This window comes from Oryctolagus cuniculus, chromosome 7, assembly GCF_964237555.1.
Source record: "Oryctolagus cuniculus chromosome 7, mOryCun1.1, whole genome shotgun sequence".
In the NCBI taxonomy this organism is placed as follows: domain Eukaryota; kingdom Metazoa; phylum Chordata; class Mammalia; order Lagomorpha; family Leporidae; genus Oryctolagus; species Oryctolagus cuniculus.
This window is the reverse complement of record NC_091438.1, coordinates 30,696,113-30,709,618: the sequence shown is the minus strand read 5'-3', so window position 1 is coordinate 30,709,618 and position 13,506 is coordinate 30,696,113. Positions and strand designations below refer to the sequence as shown.

General features: G+C 37.6%; 1 protein-coding gene and 1 long non-coding RNA gene across 27 annotated transcripts in view; one reads left to right on the top strand and one right to left on the bottom strand.

Moving 5' to 3' along the window:
* DCAF6 (DDB1 and CUL4 associated factor 6) overlaps positions 1 to 13,506 on the top strand; it is a 127,125-nt gene that overhangs the window by 87,870 nt on the left and 25,749 nt on the right. For 14 of the 26 annotated variants that reach the window (XM_070077388.1, XM_070077387.1, XM_070077396.1 and 11 more), the window contains 4 exons: positions 2,733 to 2,848; positions 3,972 to 4,055; positions 4,287 to 4,614; positions 9,813 to 9,854. In XM_070077388.1, coding sequence (XP_069933489.1) covers positions 2,733 to 2,848; positions 3,972 to 4,055; positions 4,287 to 4,614; positions 9,813 to 9,854 — 570 coding nt within the window. The remainder of the gene's footprint in view (positions 1 to 2,732; positions 2,849 to 3,971; positions 4,056 to 4,286; positions 4,615 to 9,812; positions 9,855 to 13,506) is intronic. The other 12 variants (XM_070077391.1, XM_070077382.1, XM_070077386.1 and 9 more) reach the window with 1 other exon arrangement.
* The window catches only part of LOC138850505 (uncharacterized), a 40,922-nt gene that overhangs the window by 19,217 nt on the left and 8,199 nt on the right, over positions 1 to 13,506 (bottom strand). The window contains exon 2 of the long non-coding RNA XR_011390324.1: positions 1 to 13,506. This exon is cut by the window's left edge and continues 19,217 nt beyond it. This is a non-coding gene — a long non-coding RNA (uncharacterized lncRNA).

Genomic DNA, 13,506 nt, shown 5'->3' with positions numbered 1-13,506 from the left:
TATAAAAACCTAATAGCTTGAATTCTGGCTTGAACAAGCTGTTGAAACAGCCTCCCTGAATTTGTTTTCTCTCCTGAGAATGTGCTTATTTAGTAGAAGCCACTTTAAATGTTTCTCATGACGGTTCAGGTGGTTCATGCAGAAGTACATAGATTGTGTGCATGAACTGGCACATGATAGGCTCAAAATAAAATAAGTATTACTTGTTAACGATCATCTTTTGTAAATTGAGCCACCAATACTTTTCCAGTTTTCCACCATGGTGTTATCTTTTTCTTTTTGATTTATTAGAGCTACTTGTTTATTACATAAATAATTGAAGATAGTAAAGTTTGTCTTTCATTTGTTGCAAATATGTTTCAGTTTGATGTTGGTTTTTGAGTTTATTTATGGTAGTCTTGCTTTTTGCTCTCAGACTGTGATCTCATGTCTTTTCTTTCCTATGCTTTCTTTTCTATGCTTTATGTAAAAAATTGTGATTTAAAATGCATATTAAACGTGTGCTAAATATATTTGCTACATGTCTTTTCCATTAATGGCCCTCTAATATTTAAGTGTCAAATGTTATACAGTGAACATTTCACTTATTCCTGTATACTAATTCTCAATCAAAAAAAGATTTATTTTTCAAATTTGCTTCTCTTTATCAAAATATCTATGTATACTTCTTTCTGGTTAAGAAAAAATATGTGTTCATTGCAAAAAAAAAAGTGGGGGGGGTGAGGTGGGCCAGTGCTGTGGCATAGTAGGTTAAGCTTCTGCCTGCAGTGCCAGCATCTCTTATGGGCACCAGTTCGTATCCTGGCTGTTCCTCTTCTGATCCAGCTCTCTGCTATGGCCTGGGAAAGCAGAGGATGGCCCAGGTGCTTGGGTCCCTGCACCCATGTGGGAAACCCAGAAGAGCTTCCTGGCTTCTGGCTTGGCATTGGCCCAGCCCCGGCCCTTGTGGCCATTTGGGGGAGTGAACCAACAAATGGAGGACCTTTGTCTCTCTGTCTCTTTCTCTCTGTAATTCTACCTTTCAAATAAATAAAATAAATTGAAAAAAAAATTCTACTGAGATGACACTTAACAGTGGTTCATTACCCTTTTGATATTTTTCTTTTCATATATTAGATATGCATTCTTATTTAAAATAATACATTATATGTGCATGTTCTTTTGCATTAGCCTATGGGAGTTTTTATAAAATACTGGCCAAAGACATCCATGATAACTTGTATAGTCTACTGAATCACTGGTATTTGTCTATAATTAAGTTTTTATATAACAAGTTTATTTTTCTTGTTCATATTTCTTCTTTTTTATTAAGATTTATTGATTTGAAAAAGTTAGAGTGGGGGGGAAGAGATTTTCCAGCCATCTGGTTTACTCCCCTGGTGACCGCAATGGCTAGGGTGCCTGGGCTGAAGCTAGAGGCCAGGAGCTTCATCTGGTTCTCACACATGGGTAGCAGGGCCCCAAACACTTGGGCCATTTTCTGCTTCTCTTCCCAGGCCATTAGCAGGGAGCTAGATCCTAATTGGAGCAGCTGATCCTCAAACTGGCATCCATTTGGGATGCCGGTGTCAAAGGCTACAGCTTTATCTGCTACACCACAACACCGGCCCCAACATTTATTCTAAATTTAAGGGATTGTCGCATTTCTATGAATTCTAATTTCAGTCAGGTGGTTATACATTTTCTTTTGTCTCACTCAGTCCTTATATATGCCATTATTTGTCATAGAATACTCATTGACAATTATTTATATAATTTGTCCTAGGATTCTGGTAGCTAGAAATGCTAGCAAAACTATGGTAATCATTAGGTTAGTGTTACAACTGAAACAGAAAACAGTACCTTTTACTCTGCACAGCCATGGCACTCAGCCACTTGCTGTATTTGAGCAACAGACCAGAATGGAAGTGATCCACAAGGGGCAGTTCCAAAGGCCAAAGTAATGGACAGTTTTAGGTTTAAGTAATAATTTTAATAGTCTTGAATGACAAAGTCTAATAAAAGGTCATATATGATCAGTCTAAAACTACTAAGAATTTGGATATGATGACTTATCCAGTGAGAAGAAGAAGGGAGATAATATAATTTAGTTAAAATTCAGTAGGGACATGTGGAGATACATATTAGATAAAAGAAGCATCAACAAAGTGAAGCTGTCCTTTTATATTTTTATATCTCCTTTTGTAGATTAAAGTATGTTAGAATATTTATATTGGGCCGGCGCCACGGCTCAATAGGCTAATCCTCCACCTTGCGGCACCAGCACACCAGGTTCTAGTCCCGGTCGGGGCGACGGATTCTGTCCCGGTTGCCCCTCTTCCAGGCCAGCTCTCTGCTGTGGCCAGGGAGTGCAGTGGAGGATGGCCCAAGTGCTTGGGCCATGCACCCCATGGGAGACCAGGAGAGGTACCTGGCTCCTGCCATTGGATCAGCGCGGTGCGCCAGCCGCAGCGCACCAGACGTGGTGGCCACTGGAGGGTGAACCAACGGCAAAAGGAAGACCTTTCTCTCTGTCTCTCTCTCTCTCACTATCTGCTCTGCCTGTCAAAAATATATATATATATTTATCAAATTTTAAAAATGATCTTTGCAAGTAATATTAAAATGACAAACCGTACTTTTTATATTCTGGATCTTTTGATCCCTGCCTAGTCATAAAAATAGAGAAATTATTCCAAAATTTTATGTGTATTAACTTCTTTGTGGGACTGCTTATCTTGTTTTCATAATAGGAGCAGTACAGCCTCCAGTTCTAGAGGAAATGGGAGCCATTGCAAATCTGAGGGTCAGGAGGAATCCCTGGCCCCACAGAGCTCAGGGCCATCACCAGAAGGCGATAATGATACAAGTAAGGTGTCATTTTGCTTTTGTCTTTATAAGACTCCCATGTTATACCTACCTACTTTCCTGTTCCCTCCAATTCTGTGTTTTTGTTGTTTATTTTGGCCTCTATAATCCAGTTAGTACTTGATAAGCAGTTGCAGATACAAAAGGGAGGGAGGGACCTTAACAGTTAAAATGAGGAGACACAGTGAAGCAGTGCACTGTGTGGACCCAGTGGCCAGCATAGGTAGTTATACTGTTAGTGTGTGAAATGTAAATGTTAGTTGGAATTGTCTTCAGCATTTTTGTACTTACCAGTGAAATCCAAAGAATTTGTCTTGATTCTTCAGAGTATCGGTGTTTTATTGACAGGGGGAGGGGAATAAAATATGAACAGGTTAAGAATCTATATTGATGCATGAAGTACCGTTTAGGCCAATTTTCACAACCCTTTTCCAATAGAATATTTATGTAACCATTAGTTATTTAAAATTCATTGCCTAGCACTGAGACTAGAGTATAGTAGATGTTTTATAAATGCTTGATAAATGAAGGAACACATTCATTCTATTTTCTTATTACATGAATAGGTACCTCACTATAACAGTTTAAAGTTACATGTGTCTAAAACGACTGTTTGGTAAGCACAGGTCAAGTTAGGAATAAAAAAGATTGATTCCCTCATGGATCTTCCACTTAAACCCCAGAATTAAGTATTTTCAGTGCCAAACAGAATTTTTGGTAGGGTCAGCTTTACTATTTTATTCATGGTAGTTCAGATTGTACCAAATGCATGATAAAGAGGTAGAAATAGATTCCATTTTAAGTTCAGATTCTGGAAAGCTTAGGAAAAAACAAGGTAAGCAATGACAGCTGTGAGGATAATCTGAAGCAAGAGTTGATGAAGTTTGATGCCTAACCTTGGGGGAAAGGCAGCAGGCCCCTCATTCCTGTTAGTGTTTATACAATGGTGTATTTAAATACGCATTTAAATCATACTAGGGAGAGGTTTTGTCTGAATGTTACATATTTCTATGACCCAGAAAATGTTAAGAATCCTTTATTTATAGGAAAGCTGTAGTAGTATTAAGTTGGTACTCGTTTTATTAAAAAACTCGATTTAATGATGGCTTGGCTTATTCCTGTAGCTTTTGAAGAATCAACAGAACATGTGACAAAAAGTCAAGAAGGCACATCTGCAGAAAACCTAGATGAGAACAGTACAGATAAAGGTGAGTTGTCTTTCTGTCTTGAGATATTAGCTGTGTATGTGGGAAAATAAGATGTTTTAATCTAGTTAATGTGTCCAGACCTGGAGGCCATTTCTTAATAGATACGTTGTGGAATTTTCCTTCTCCATATAGAGAGATATCGTAGTAGAAAAACGTCACTCATTGCCTTAGTTAGTTTAAATAATTAATGTTGCCCTCATGACCAGCTATTTCTACTTTAATTTCTGACAGCACAATCAGATACATTTACAGCTGAGCCATTGGATTCCAACTCAGGAGAAAGGAATAACCTCAATCTTGATAGCCCCTGTGAGGTTCCAGAAGAATCCTCTTTGTCTGCAAAAGGCAAGGAACCAGAAACTTCAGATCAGACTAGCACTGAGAGTACTTCCAATCCAAATAACACCAATGCTGAGCCTCAGGCCCAAACAGAAGCCATCGAGCCTTCAGCTCATGAGGAAACATCAGCCAGGGACGCTGCTCTTCAGGACACAGATGATAGTGATGATGACCCAGTCCTGATCCCAGGTGCAAGGTATCGAGCAGGACCTGGTGATAGGTTGGTAAATTTTTAATAATCGTGAACTGTAAAAGATATATTTCAAAGTGGTCTGTTTGAAGTCTCAAAAAGGAGTCTCTCCATTTTTGACATTTGCTTCCTTGTAAGGGTATCTCAGTTGTAAAAGCCTACAGATTTTAAAAATTGTAAATGTTTTCACATATTGCATTCTTTGAACAAGCTGTTCGTTAAACAGGGAGAAAGCACTGGGGCTTGCTTCTCAACTCCAGGTCGAGAGAAATGGATGTTGGGAATCTCCGATAGCACTTACTTAGCAGGTGCTGTCAGGTAGCCTTGGGTATCCTGAACTTTATCTAGTTTGTTTTTATTTTAAGCTTATTTTTCTGCTTTCCTATTGGCCCTGGATTAAAGTAGTGTGATAGTAATTCTCTTTTTAAGAACATATTTTCTTCTTTGGTGTCTCCTATTAAGTGACTCAAAATTAGAAAATGAAAAGTTACACCAAATAACAAATATTGTAGCTACAAGAAAGCATTGCTAACATGTTCATGTAGTTTTCTCGTTTTTCATTTTACATAATCCAAAGGTATATTTTGAGAGATTAAGTAAATCAATATATATTGTTTGCATACTTATAGTAATCTTTATACAATTAAGTGACATCATATCTCACTATAAATTGTTTCATTGCTGAAAATTTAGTTTTAAAAATACTAGTTCACACAGGTGTGAGGTTCTATTTGAAGCACTTTACATATTTGTTCAATCTACTGATGCTTATGAAATATTCTGACATTTTTGTTAACTGAAAATATAATGAACAAATTTGCTATTAATGAGTGGTAGTGTTGCAAATGGAAAAGAGCATAATGATTTGAATCCTGATTTCACCACACAACAGCAGTGTTTCTTCATGTACATTACTTAATGACTATAAAATATGGCTATAAATAATTGGAATTCTTGTATACATTTAAAAATATTTGTCAGTCATAGGATCTAGCTCACATTTGAAAGCATTAAATGATGGCTGTATTAAACAGCCTGTGTATTCTGTGTGGCAACTTAAGATTTAAAAAGGAATTATAATAAGAATGGCTCTAGGGATGAAGACTGAAAGAGAATAAGGAAAAATCCTTAGCAGTGTAACTTGCCGTTCAGTGAAACTGCTTTCCTTTTTTTTTTTTTTAAGATTTATTATTTATTTGAAAGACAGAGTTACAGAGACAGAGAGTGGGAAAGACAGAGAGACATCTTCCACCTGTTGGTTCACTGCCCAAATGGTTACAATGGCTAGGGGTGTGCCTTGCTGAAGCAAGAAGCTTCCTCCGGGTCTCTCACATGGATACAGGGGCCCAAGAACTTGAGTAATCTTCAGCTACTTTCCCAGGCGCATAACAAGGAGCTGGATCAGAAAGGGAGCAGCTGAGTCCCAAACCAGAGCCTATGTGGGATGCTGGTGTCAAAGGCAGCAGCCCAACTGCCTATGCCACAACAAGGACTCTTCCTTTTTTTTTTTTAAACTATGAAAGAGTATGTATCTTCCTTTAGTCATATTTGGGAAGTGTTTATGTTTCCTATATTTGTACTTAGAGACTAATGAAACATATTCTTTCCCTGACTCCTGTTAATCCTTAGCATTCTTAATATGTATTTTAGACAAGTAAAACACTCCATTCCCTTTCTTTTTATACCCAGAGGGAGACTCTTAAAACTTCATTACCTCTTAATGTTTGCAGATACAGTTAGCAGGCATAGTTTGAAAATCAAGCTGATGGTTTGCAAAACCCAGATTAAAGAGCTGGATTCTATAATTAATTAAGTGTATACATTTATGACCTTCTTCTATATGTAAAAGTGAGCATGTCTGTGTTTTTCTATTTTTAAATAGCAGAACATGATACTTTGGTCACAATTTTTTGAAATTAAGTATCCAGTTTCTAAAGTGTACCATATCACTTTGGAGGTTTATTTGTTTAAATAAGATTGTACATATTTTAATGGATATTAGACAATATATAATCATTTAGCAGTACCTTTTAAGGCTAATTATAACATTTTTTGCCAAGCCTGCTTATAGCTGAAGAAAGTGAAGTGCTCAGCAGTGGTTTTGTATGTTGTAGATCTATGGTTTTTTTTTTTTTTTTTCCAGATTCATTTAATTTATTTGAGAGAGTTAGGGAGAGACAGAGAGGGATCTTACATCTACTGGTTCACTTCCCAAATGGCCGCAATGGCCAGAGCTGGGCTAGTCTGAAGCCAGGAGCCGGTAGCTGCTTCCAGGTCTCCCATGTGGGTGCTGGGGCCCAAGCACTGGTCATCTTCCACTGCTTTCCCAGGTACACTAGCAGGGAGCTGGATAGAAAGTGTAGCATCCTAGACAGGAACCTGTGGCCATATGTGATGCATGTGCTACAGACAGCATCATTGCCTGTTATGTCACAATGCAGACCCCTGTTTTGTTTTTTTTTTTTTAAACACTAGTATAATGTAAATGAGAAAAAGAGAACTTGGTGAGAATGTAGGCCTTATACAGTATAGAAATGATAATATTGTTCTGCAAAGCTTTATTATTTTCTTACCATTTTCATAATACTTAGACGATTTATGTTTGAGAGATTCTCCTAGGGTTTGGGGCTGCTATAAAATTGATACCCAATACGCTTATTGACTCAGGAAACCTGGATACTGAATTGAACTTAACAGAATCTTGAAGGAGATTGCTAATCAGGGGCAACAGCCTGGACTGATCCCACCTCGGCATATACTCTTGAATTCATATTCTCACGATTAAATCAAGACTTGAAATTATTCCAGGTCTACATTTGCTTTTCTGCCTTTTTTCTTTTTTTTAGGATTTATTTATTTGAAAGGTAGAGAGGGAAATACAGAGAGAGATCTTCCATCCCCAAATGGCCTCAACCACCATCATGGCTGGGCCAGCCCAAAGTCAAGAGCCGACTCTGTCCAGGCCTCCCATGTGGGTGGCAGGAGCCCCAGGATTTGGACCATCTTTTGCTGCTTTCCCAGGCATGTGAACAGAGAGCTGGACCCGAAATAGAACAGCCTGGACTAAAGCTGGTGCTCCAGTGTGGGATGCTGGTTTTCAGGCGACAGCTTAACTTGTGCCACATACTGGCCCCTGCTTCTCTGCCTTCTAAAAATTTAGTATTACTTAACATTTTGAACATGTAGTTTGGGTATTTGGCCTTAAGTTTGTCCTGTTATTCATTTTATAGGGCATTGTAGTAAACAAAATAATAATAAAAATCTTACCTTTAAATAAACTGACTCCATTGAAAGGCAGAAGAATATTTACATTCTTTTTTTTTTTTTTTTTTTTTTTTTTTTGACAGGCAGAGTGGACAGTGAGAGAGAGAGACAGAGAGAGAAAGGTCTTCCTTTGCCGTTGGTTCACCCTCCAATGGCCGCCGCTGCAGCCGGCGCACCGCGCTGATCCGATGGCAGGAGCCAGGAGCCAGGTGCTTTTCCTGGTCTCCCATGGGGTGCAGGGCCCAAGCACCTGGGCCATCCTCCACTGCACTCCCTGGCCATAGCAGAGGGCTGGCCTGGAAGAGGGGCAACTGGGACAGAATCCGGTGTCCCAACCGGGACTAGAACCCGGTGTGCCGGCGCCGCAAGGTGGAGGATTAGCCTATTGAGCCACGGCGCCGGCTAATATTTACATTCTTATAATTTAGTTAAATACATATGACCCATGTTTTCACTTCTGGGCTAAGATCAAGCATGAGAAGGAAACATTTTGGAAAATAAAGGCCTTAACAACTAATGTAGATATTTTAAAATGGAATGCTCTTCTCATTAACTATAGCTAGTGTCTGAATATTACTGAGATACTATAGCAGAGGTCAGCTTCTGTTTCCCTAAAGGGGCAAGAACTTAAGTGGAGGCTTTTTTGTAGCTATTACATAACCATTTAAAATTTAACTGTTTGAAAAAGGTAAAATGGTTCTTAGCCTAAGGGTCATTACAACAGAACAGCAACTGGCCAAGGCATAGCGCATGAGCCATCATTGGCTGATTCCTACTCTCCAGTAAATCAGTTTTATAGAGAAAAACAAAGTGATAGTCTGTATGAGAAGATGCTTCTGACAGAAATCCAGAGTCTCAGATAATGAAGTCTTTGAATTATGACGTAATTGGGTGCCCTTTTAACTTTGTCTAGGGCAAGAAATAGAAAATAATTGGAAAAAATAATCAAACATACTCTCTGATCATGGTATTCAATAAATAAAATGAGTTGGTTATATACCTTAGTGATGTTATATACTGGATTTAGAAAAATAATATTCCCTCTTGGAATGGAAAGAGAATGGGTAGTTTTCCTATTTAGATGATCTTCATATAAAACACTCTTCATGATCCCTTACTCATTTTAGAGTAAATAGAATGATGGTCTGGTAGCGCTTCATCTTGGTAAATCCTAGAGGAAAGCTAAAGTACTTTCTAAAGGGCAAGTACTGAAGTCAATAAGCTTTGTGAAGAAGTCTTCACATAATTTTAAATAGTTTTTAGTTATAGCCTCAGTTCAGGTGGTCTAACAGTTTTTTCCCTAAAGAATAAGGATACTAATCCTATATTACCCATTAATAACCTTAAAAATGATTTAAGTAGAAATTTGGCTTTATCTACCTAATCTGGACACTGGAACATGGCCTTTGTTTTTAAAGTGAAAATTCTTTGTACTGTAAATTTGCCAGCATCTATTCAGTCATCCTTATAATCACTCTTTCCAGTTTCATCTTTATTAAAGAAAATTGCAGGGAAAGAAGAATAATCAAAGAGAAAGAAGAAGGTTCCTGGGGAGTTAAAAGCCCTGTTATTTGCTTGCTTGTTCTGTATCTTGCAGTTAAGCTAAGTGAATCAGCTCAGCCGTTGAGGAGTATAATGTAGGTGTTCCAGTGGATGGTATTCATAGTGAGTCATTATAGTTACCACACTCTGTGACTGGGTTAGGTTCTGATTGATTTAAAAGATAAAAGGGAGTAAGTACTATGTCTTCCTTCAATCTGTCTACAGTGAGTGTTTCTGTTTCTTTAATTTTTAAATGCATTTTAGGTTGAATGACATATTCTCATAGAATGCCTTAAGTCACAAAGGGAAATACATTTTTTTAATTAAAATGATTGATAAAAAATAATCGTGACCGTAATGTTTTATATATTTGGTTCTTTGAAATTTTTGAGTGACTTTAGTTATTGTGTTCCCTTCACTAGATTTAATATCAGAGGAACAACAATAGGTGATAGAATAATGAGGTAATCAGTATGTTCCTTCATTGCTGTTTCATTATGATGGATTTGCCAGGATCTCTTTTCCACAGCTAACCACCTTTTCTATTAACAGTTAATATTTCCTTTGAACTTACTGAACTCTTAAGTGCTAAGCAATGTAAAGCAGGTTGCTTTTCACACACTCTATTTAGCTGCATGCACTGCATGGGAATAGAATGAGATTTCCTGTGTGTACGTATAACTGATGTTCACTGAGTGTAATTATAGTCTGAAATGATGTCCTTTAGATGCTGGTTACTTGCTTTGATTATTTTGTTGAAGAATGCAGCTTTTTTTTTTTATTAAAAAAAGCTTGATTGGGATAGCAAGTAGCAACTTTTTATTATTCAGATAAATATATAGCTCTTTTTTTCTTGATAAATATCTAAAAATGAATTTGAACCTAGTTGTATGAATAGGTTTAAGATTCTGGCTTTTCAGGCCGGCATTTTGGCATAGTGGGTTAAGCTGCCGCATACGACACTGCCATGCCATTTTGGGTGCACGTTCAATTCCTGGCTGCTCCAATCCAGCTGCCTGCTGATGTGCCCGGGAAAGCAACAGAAGATGGTCCAAGTTCTTGGGTCCATGCACCCACATTGGAGACCCGGATAAAACTCCTGGCTTCAGCCTAGACCAGCCATTGTGGCCATCTGGGAAGTGAACCAGCGGATAGAAGATTGATCTCTTTCTCTGCTCCCCCCCACATAACTCTGCCTTTCAAATGAATAATTAAGTCTTTAAAATTTTTTTTAATAAATTGTCACAAATCAAGATGATATATAATCCTCAAATACTTCTCTAGTTTAAAGTCTGGGAATGAAATGCATTTTTTTGGGAAAACTTTACAGTGAACCTCAACCCTTCAGTTATTTACTGAAAACCTGGCTTACCTACAGAAGCAACCTTTCTCTGAATTCTAATAGCATGTATCTATTACTTAGCATCAGTTTCTAAAACCCAAGTAAAGCATAAAACATAACTTACAGCACCAGTCAGAATTGTACAATTGATAGAATTCCTCAAAGGCACAACAGAAATAATGAAATAAGACAAAAAAATATTACAGAAGTATAAAAATTCCTGATTAAGGCCCATTTTCAAGATTTCCATGTAAAAGTCTCAATTTTACTTTTATGTGTTGTAATCTAGGTTTTTTGGTATGTTTGAAGTAATTTTTTGCAAGTCAGTTTTTACTAGTTATCACTTTATTTTTTTTTATTTTTTATTTTATTTTATTTTATTTTATTTTTTTTTGTGGACAGGCAGAGTGGATAGTGAGAGAGAGAGACAGAGAGAAAGGTCTTCCTTTTGCCGTTGGTTCACCCTCCAATGGCCGCCACGGCTGGCGCGCTGCAGCCGGCGCACCGCGCTGATCCGAAGGCGGGAGCCAGGTGCTTCTCCTGGTCTCCATTTTATAATTTAATGGCAGTAAAATGTAATTTGTGTAGGACCTTTGATTTTCTGATTTATACTTCTTATCCAAACCACTCAAAGCTGGTTTCTGCTTTTACAATGAGGATTGCAACTAGAAAGTACCATGTTATGCTGAGTTTTAGAAAAGCTTAAATACTGAGGTAGAGAACTAATGAACTAATAAACAATAATAAAACAGAAGATGTAGCAGTTACCTCCTCTAGGAGTGAATGAGATTAAATCATTTTTGTCTGCTCAGTTATTTGTAATTATAAGACAGTATTTTCCTCATCCCATACACGCATTTGTTCTATCTCCCTTTTAGCAGAGGGAGATGCTCAAGAAATGTTAATTTCTACCTAAGATAAACAAAATTGGAAACATAAAACTATGACAGATTATTATCTCTACTCCTTGTAACTGATCTTCATTAGGGACTGTCTTGTAGTGTTTTGTGAATGTGTCTTACTGTAATCTGCCCAGATTCGGGGTGGAGAATGTCCCCCAGGACATGTAAGTCCCACAAAGTCATTTGGTTGTCCCTGCCAAGGCAACTGCAGGCAGGGCTCGACATTCAGTAAATGTATAGCAGGCTCATTTTTCAGTCGATAGTTCTTTATGGCCTGTGAATAATGTTATAAATATCTAAATGACTTGGCAGAGAAAGGGTTCCTTATCCCTGCATCTTAGATGCCATGTTATCTGCAAATATTTCTTTGTGTAATAAGTATAATGATAATCATCCCCTCCTCTCCATTCTTCACCTGGTCTATTAAAATATTTGTTCTGCTCCTTCCCGTCCGTCTCCCCCATCAAATCCACTTTCAGTGGCTTTCCATTGCCCATGGTTTGGCAAAACTCCAGCTTCTTTCTTTGCCCAGTGTATGGGATACTCCACGCTATGACTGCTGCCAGGAATTGCTCATGCCCTACGTCAGATGCACTTGGAGTGTCGCTGAAAGTATTCAGAGTTCACTGGGTACATTATGCTGCTTAAAGCTTCTGTGTCTTTTCTGCTCTGTAACCTCTGAAGTAAAATGACCTCTTAAACACACATCTTAAGCTACATTTTTAAGGAAGCTTTTCCCACCTTGTGAGGGCAGGGACCCAACTTGGGCGGTTACCTACTGCCTCCCAGGATTTGTATGGGCAGGAAGATGGAATTGGGGTAGGCCAAAGGCACCCCCCTTCAAACAGATTTTTAATTAATAATGTATCTTTTAGCTTAACCCTATCTGCATAATGAAAATTCCAAATGAGAAAGTTCAAATTAATGAAATTTTCTTTTTGTAAAGTCCACTAAGTCAATATAAGAAAAATTTAGATATAATATGAATTAAAAGAACTGATGGGTATTTAACTTGGTTGGTATACTGAAGAACAGTGGTATTCAGGATTATAGTGAATATTTTTAACTAGGAATAAATAGAATTTAATTTATTCTTTGTTTTTATTATCTTTCTCTTTCTTATTTATGCCAGAGAATGTTTCTTTGACACATACCAATAGCAACTTTGGTTTTGGTACCAAAGTTTTATAGCTTTTAGGAATGTAGAGATAGAGAATCGTGGTAATTATCACAGAAACTGTCCTATTGCGGGAGTGGTGGTAAAAATAGCTTCCCTGTGTTTATGAGAAACAAATTCTTTAGTCTTTGAATTGAAAGCCATCAAGCTCAAGCTATTTTAACTGGGAAAAGTCAAACTTTATGTTTTGGATGGAAGTATTTAATTATGTAACTAGGAAGATAGAGGTTATTTTTGTTCAGTGGTCTAATACTGGGTCACAAACTTGGGAAGCATTGCATTGTATGTAGCTTTCTGAGTTTCACAGTGCATACTTGCATAATAAGGTCTCTGAGAAGACTTGCATCAAGGAAACCTGCTTAGTTTTGTTTAATTCATCACATTCCACACCTGTTCAATCATAAACCTATTTTGTGAAACATTTACGAAAACCCCATGATTTGGAATATGTTCTTGTTCCAGATCATTGTCCCTGCGTTCTAGGATGAGTATTGAGTGCACTAGAAAACCTAGGACTCCGCCCTCCCTTTACTATCTGTACAGGAAAGCCTTTCTTTCTACAAAATTCTGAGTATATAATTTTAGTCATGACCTTGTATTCTATCCTTACTATGATGTTCTTTGTGGGTTAACTTTGTTTGGTGCCCCCTAAATCATTTTATTCTGGCTTCAATAAGTCACCCCTCTCATAATAC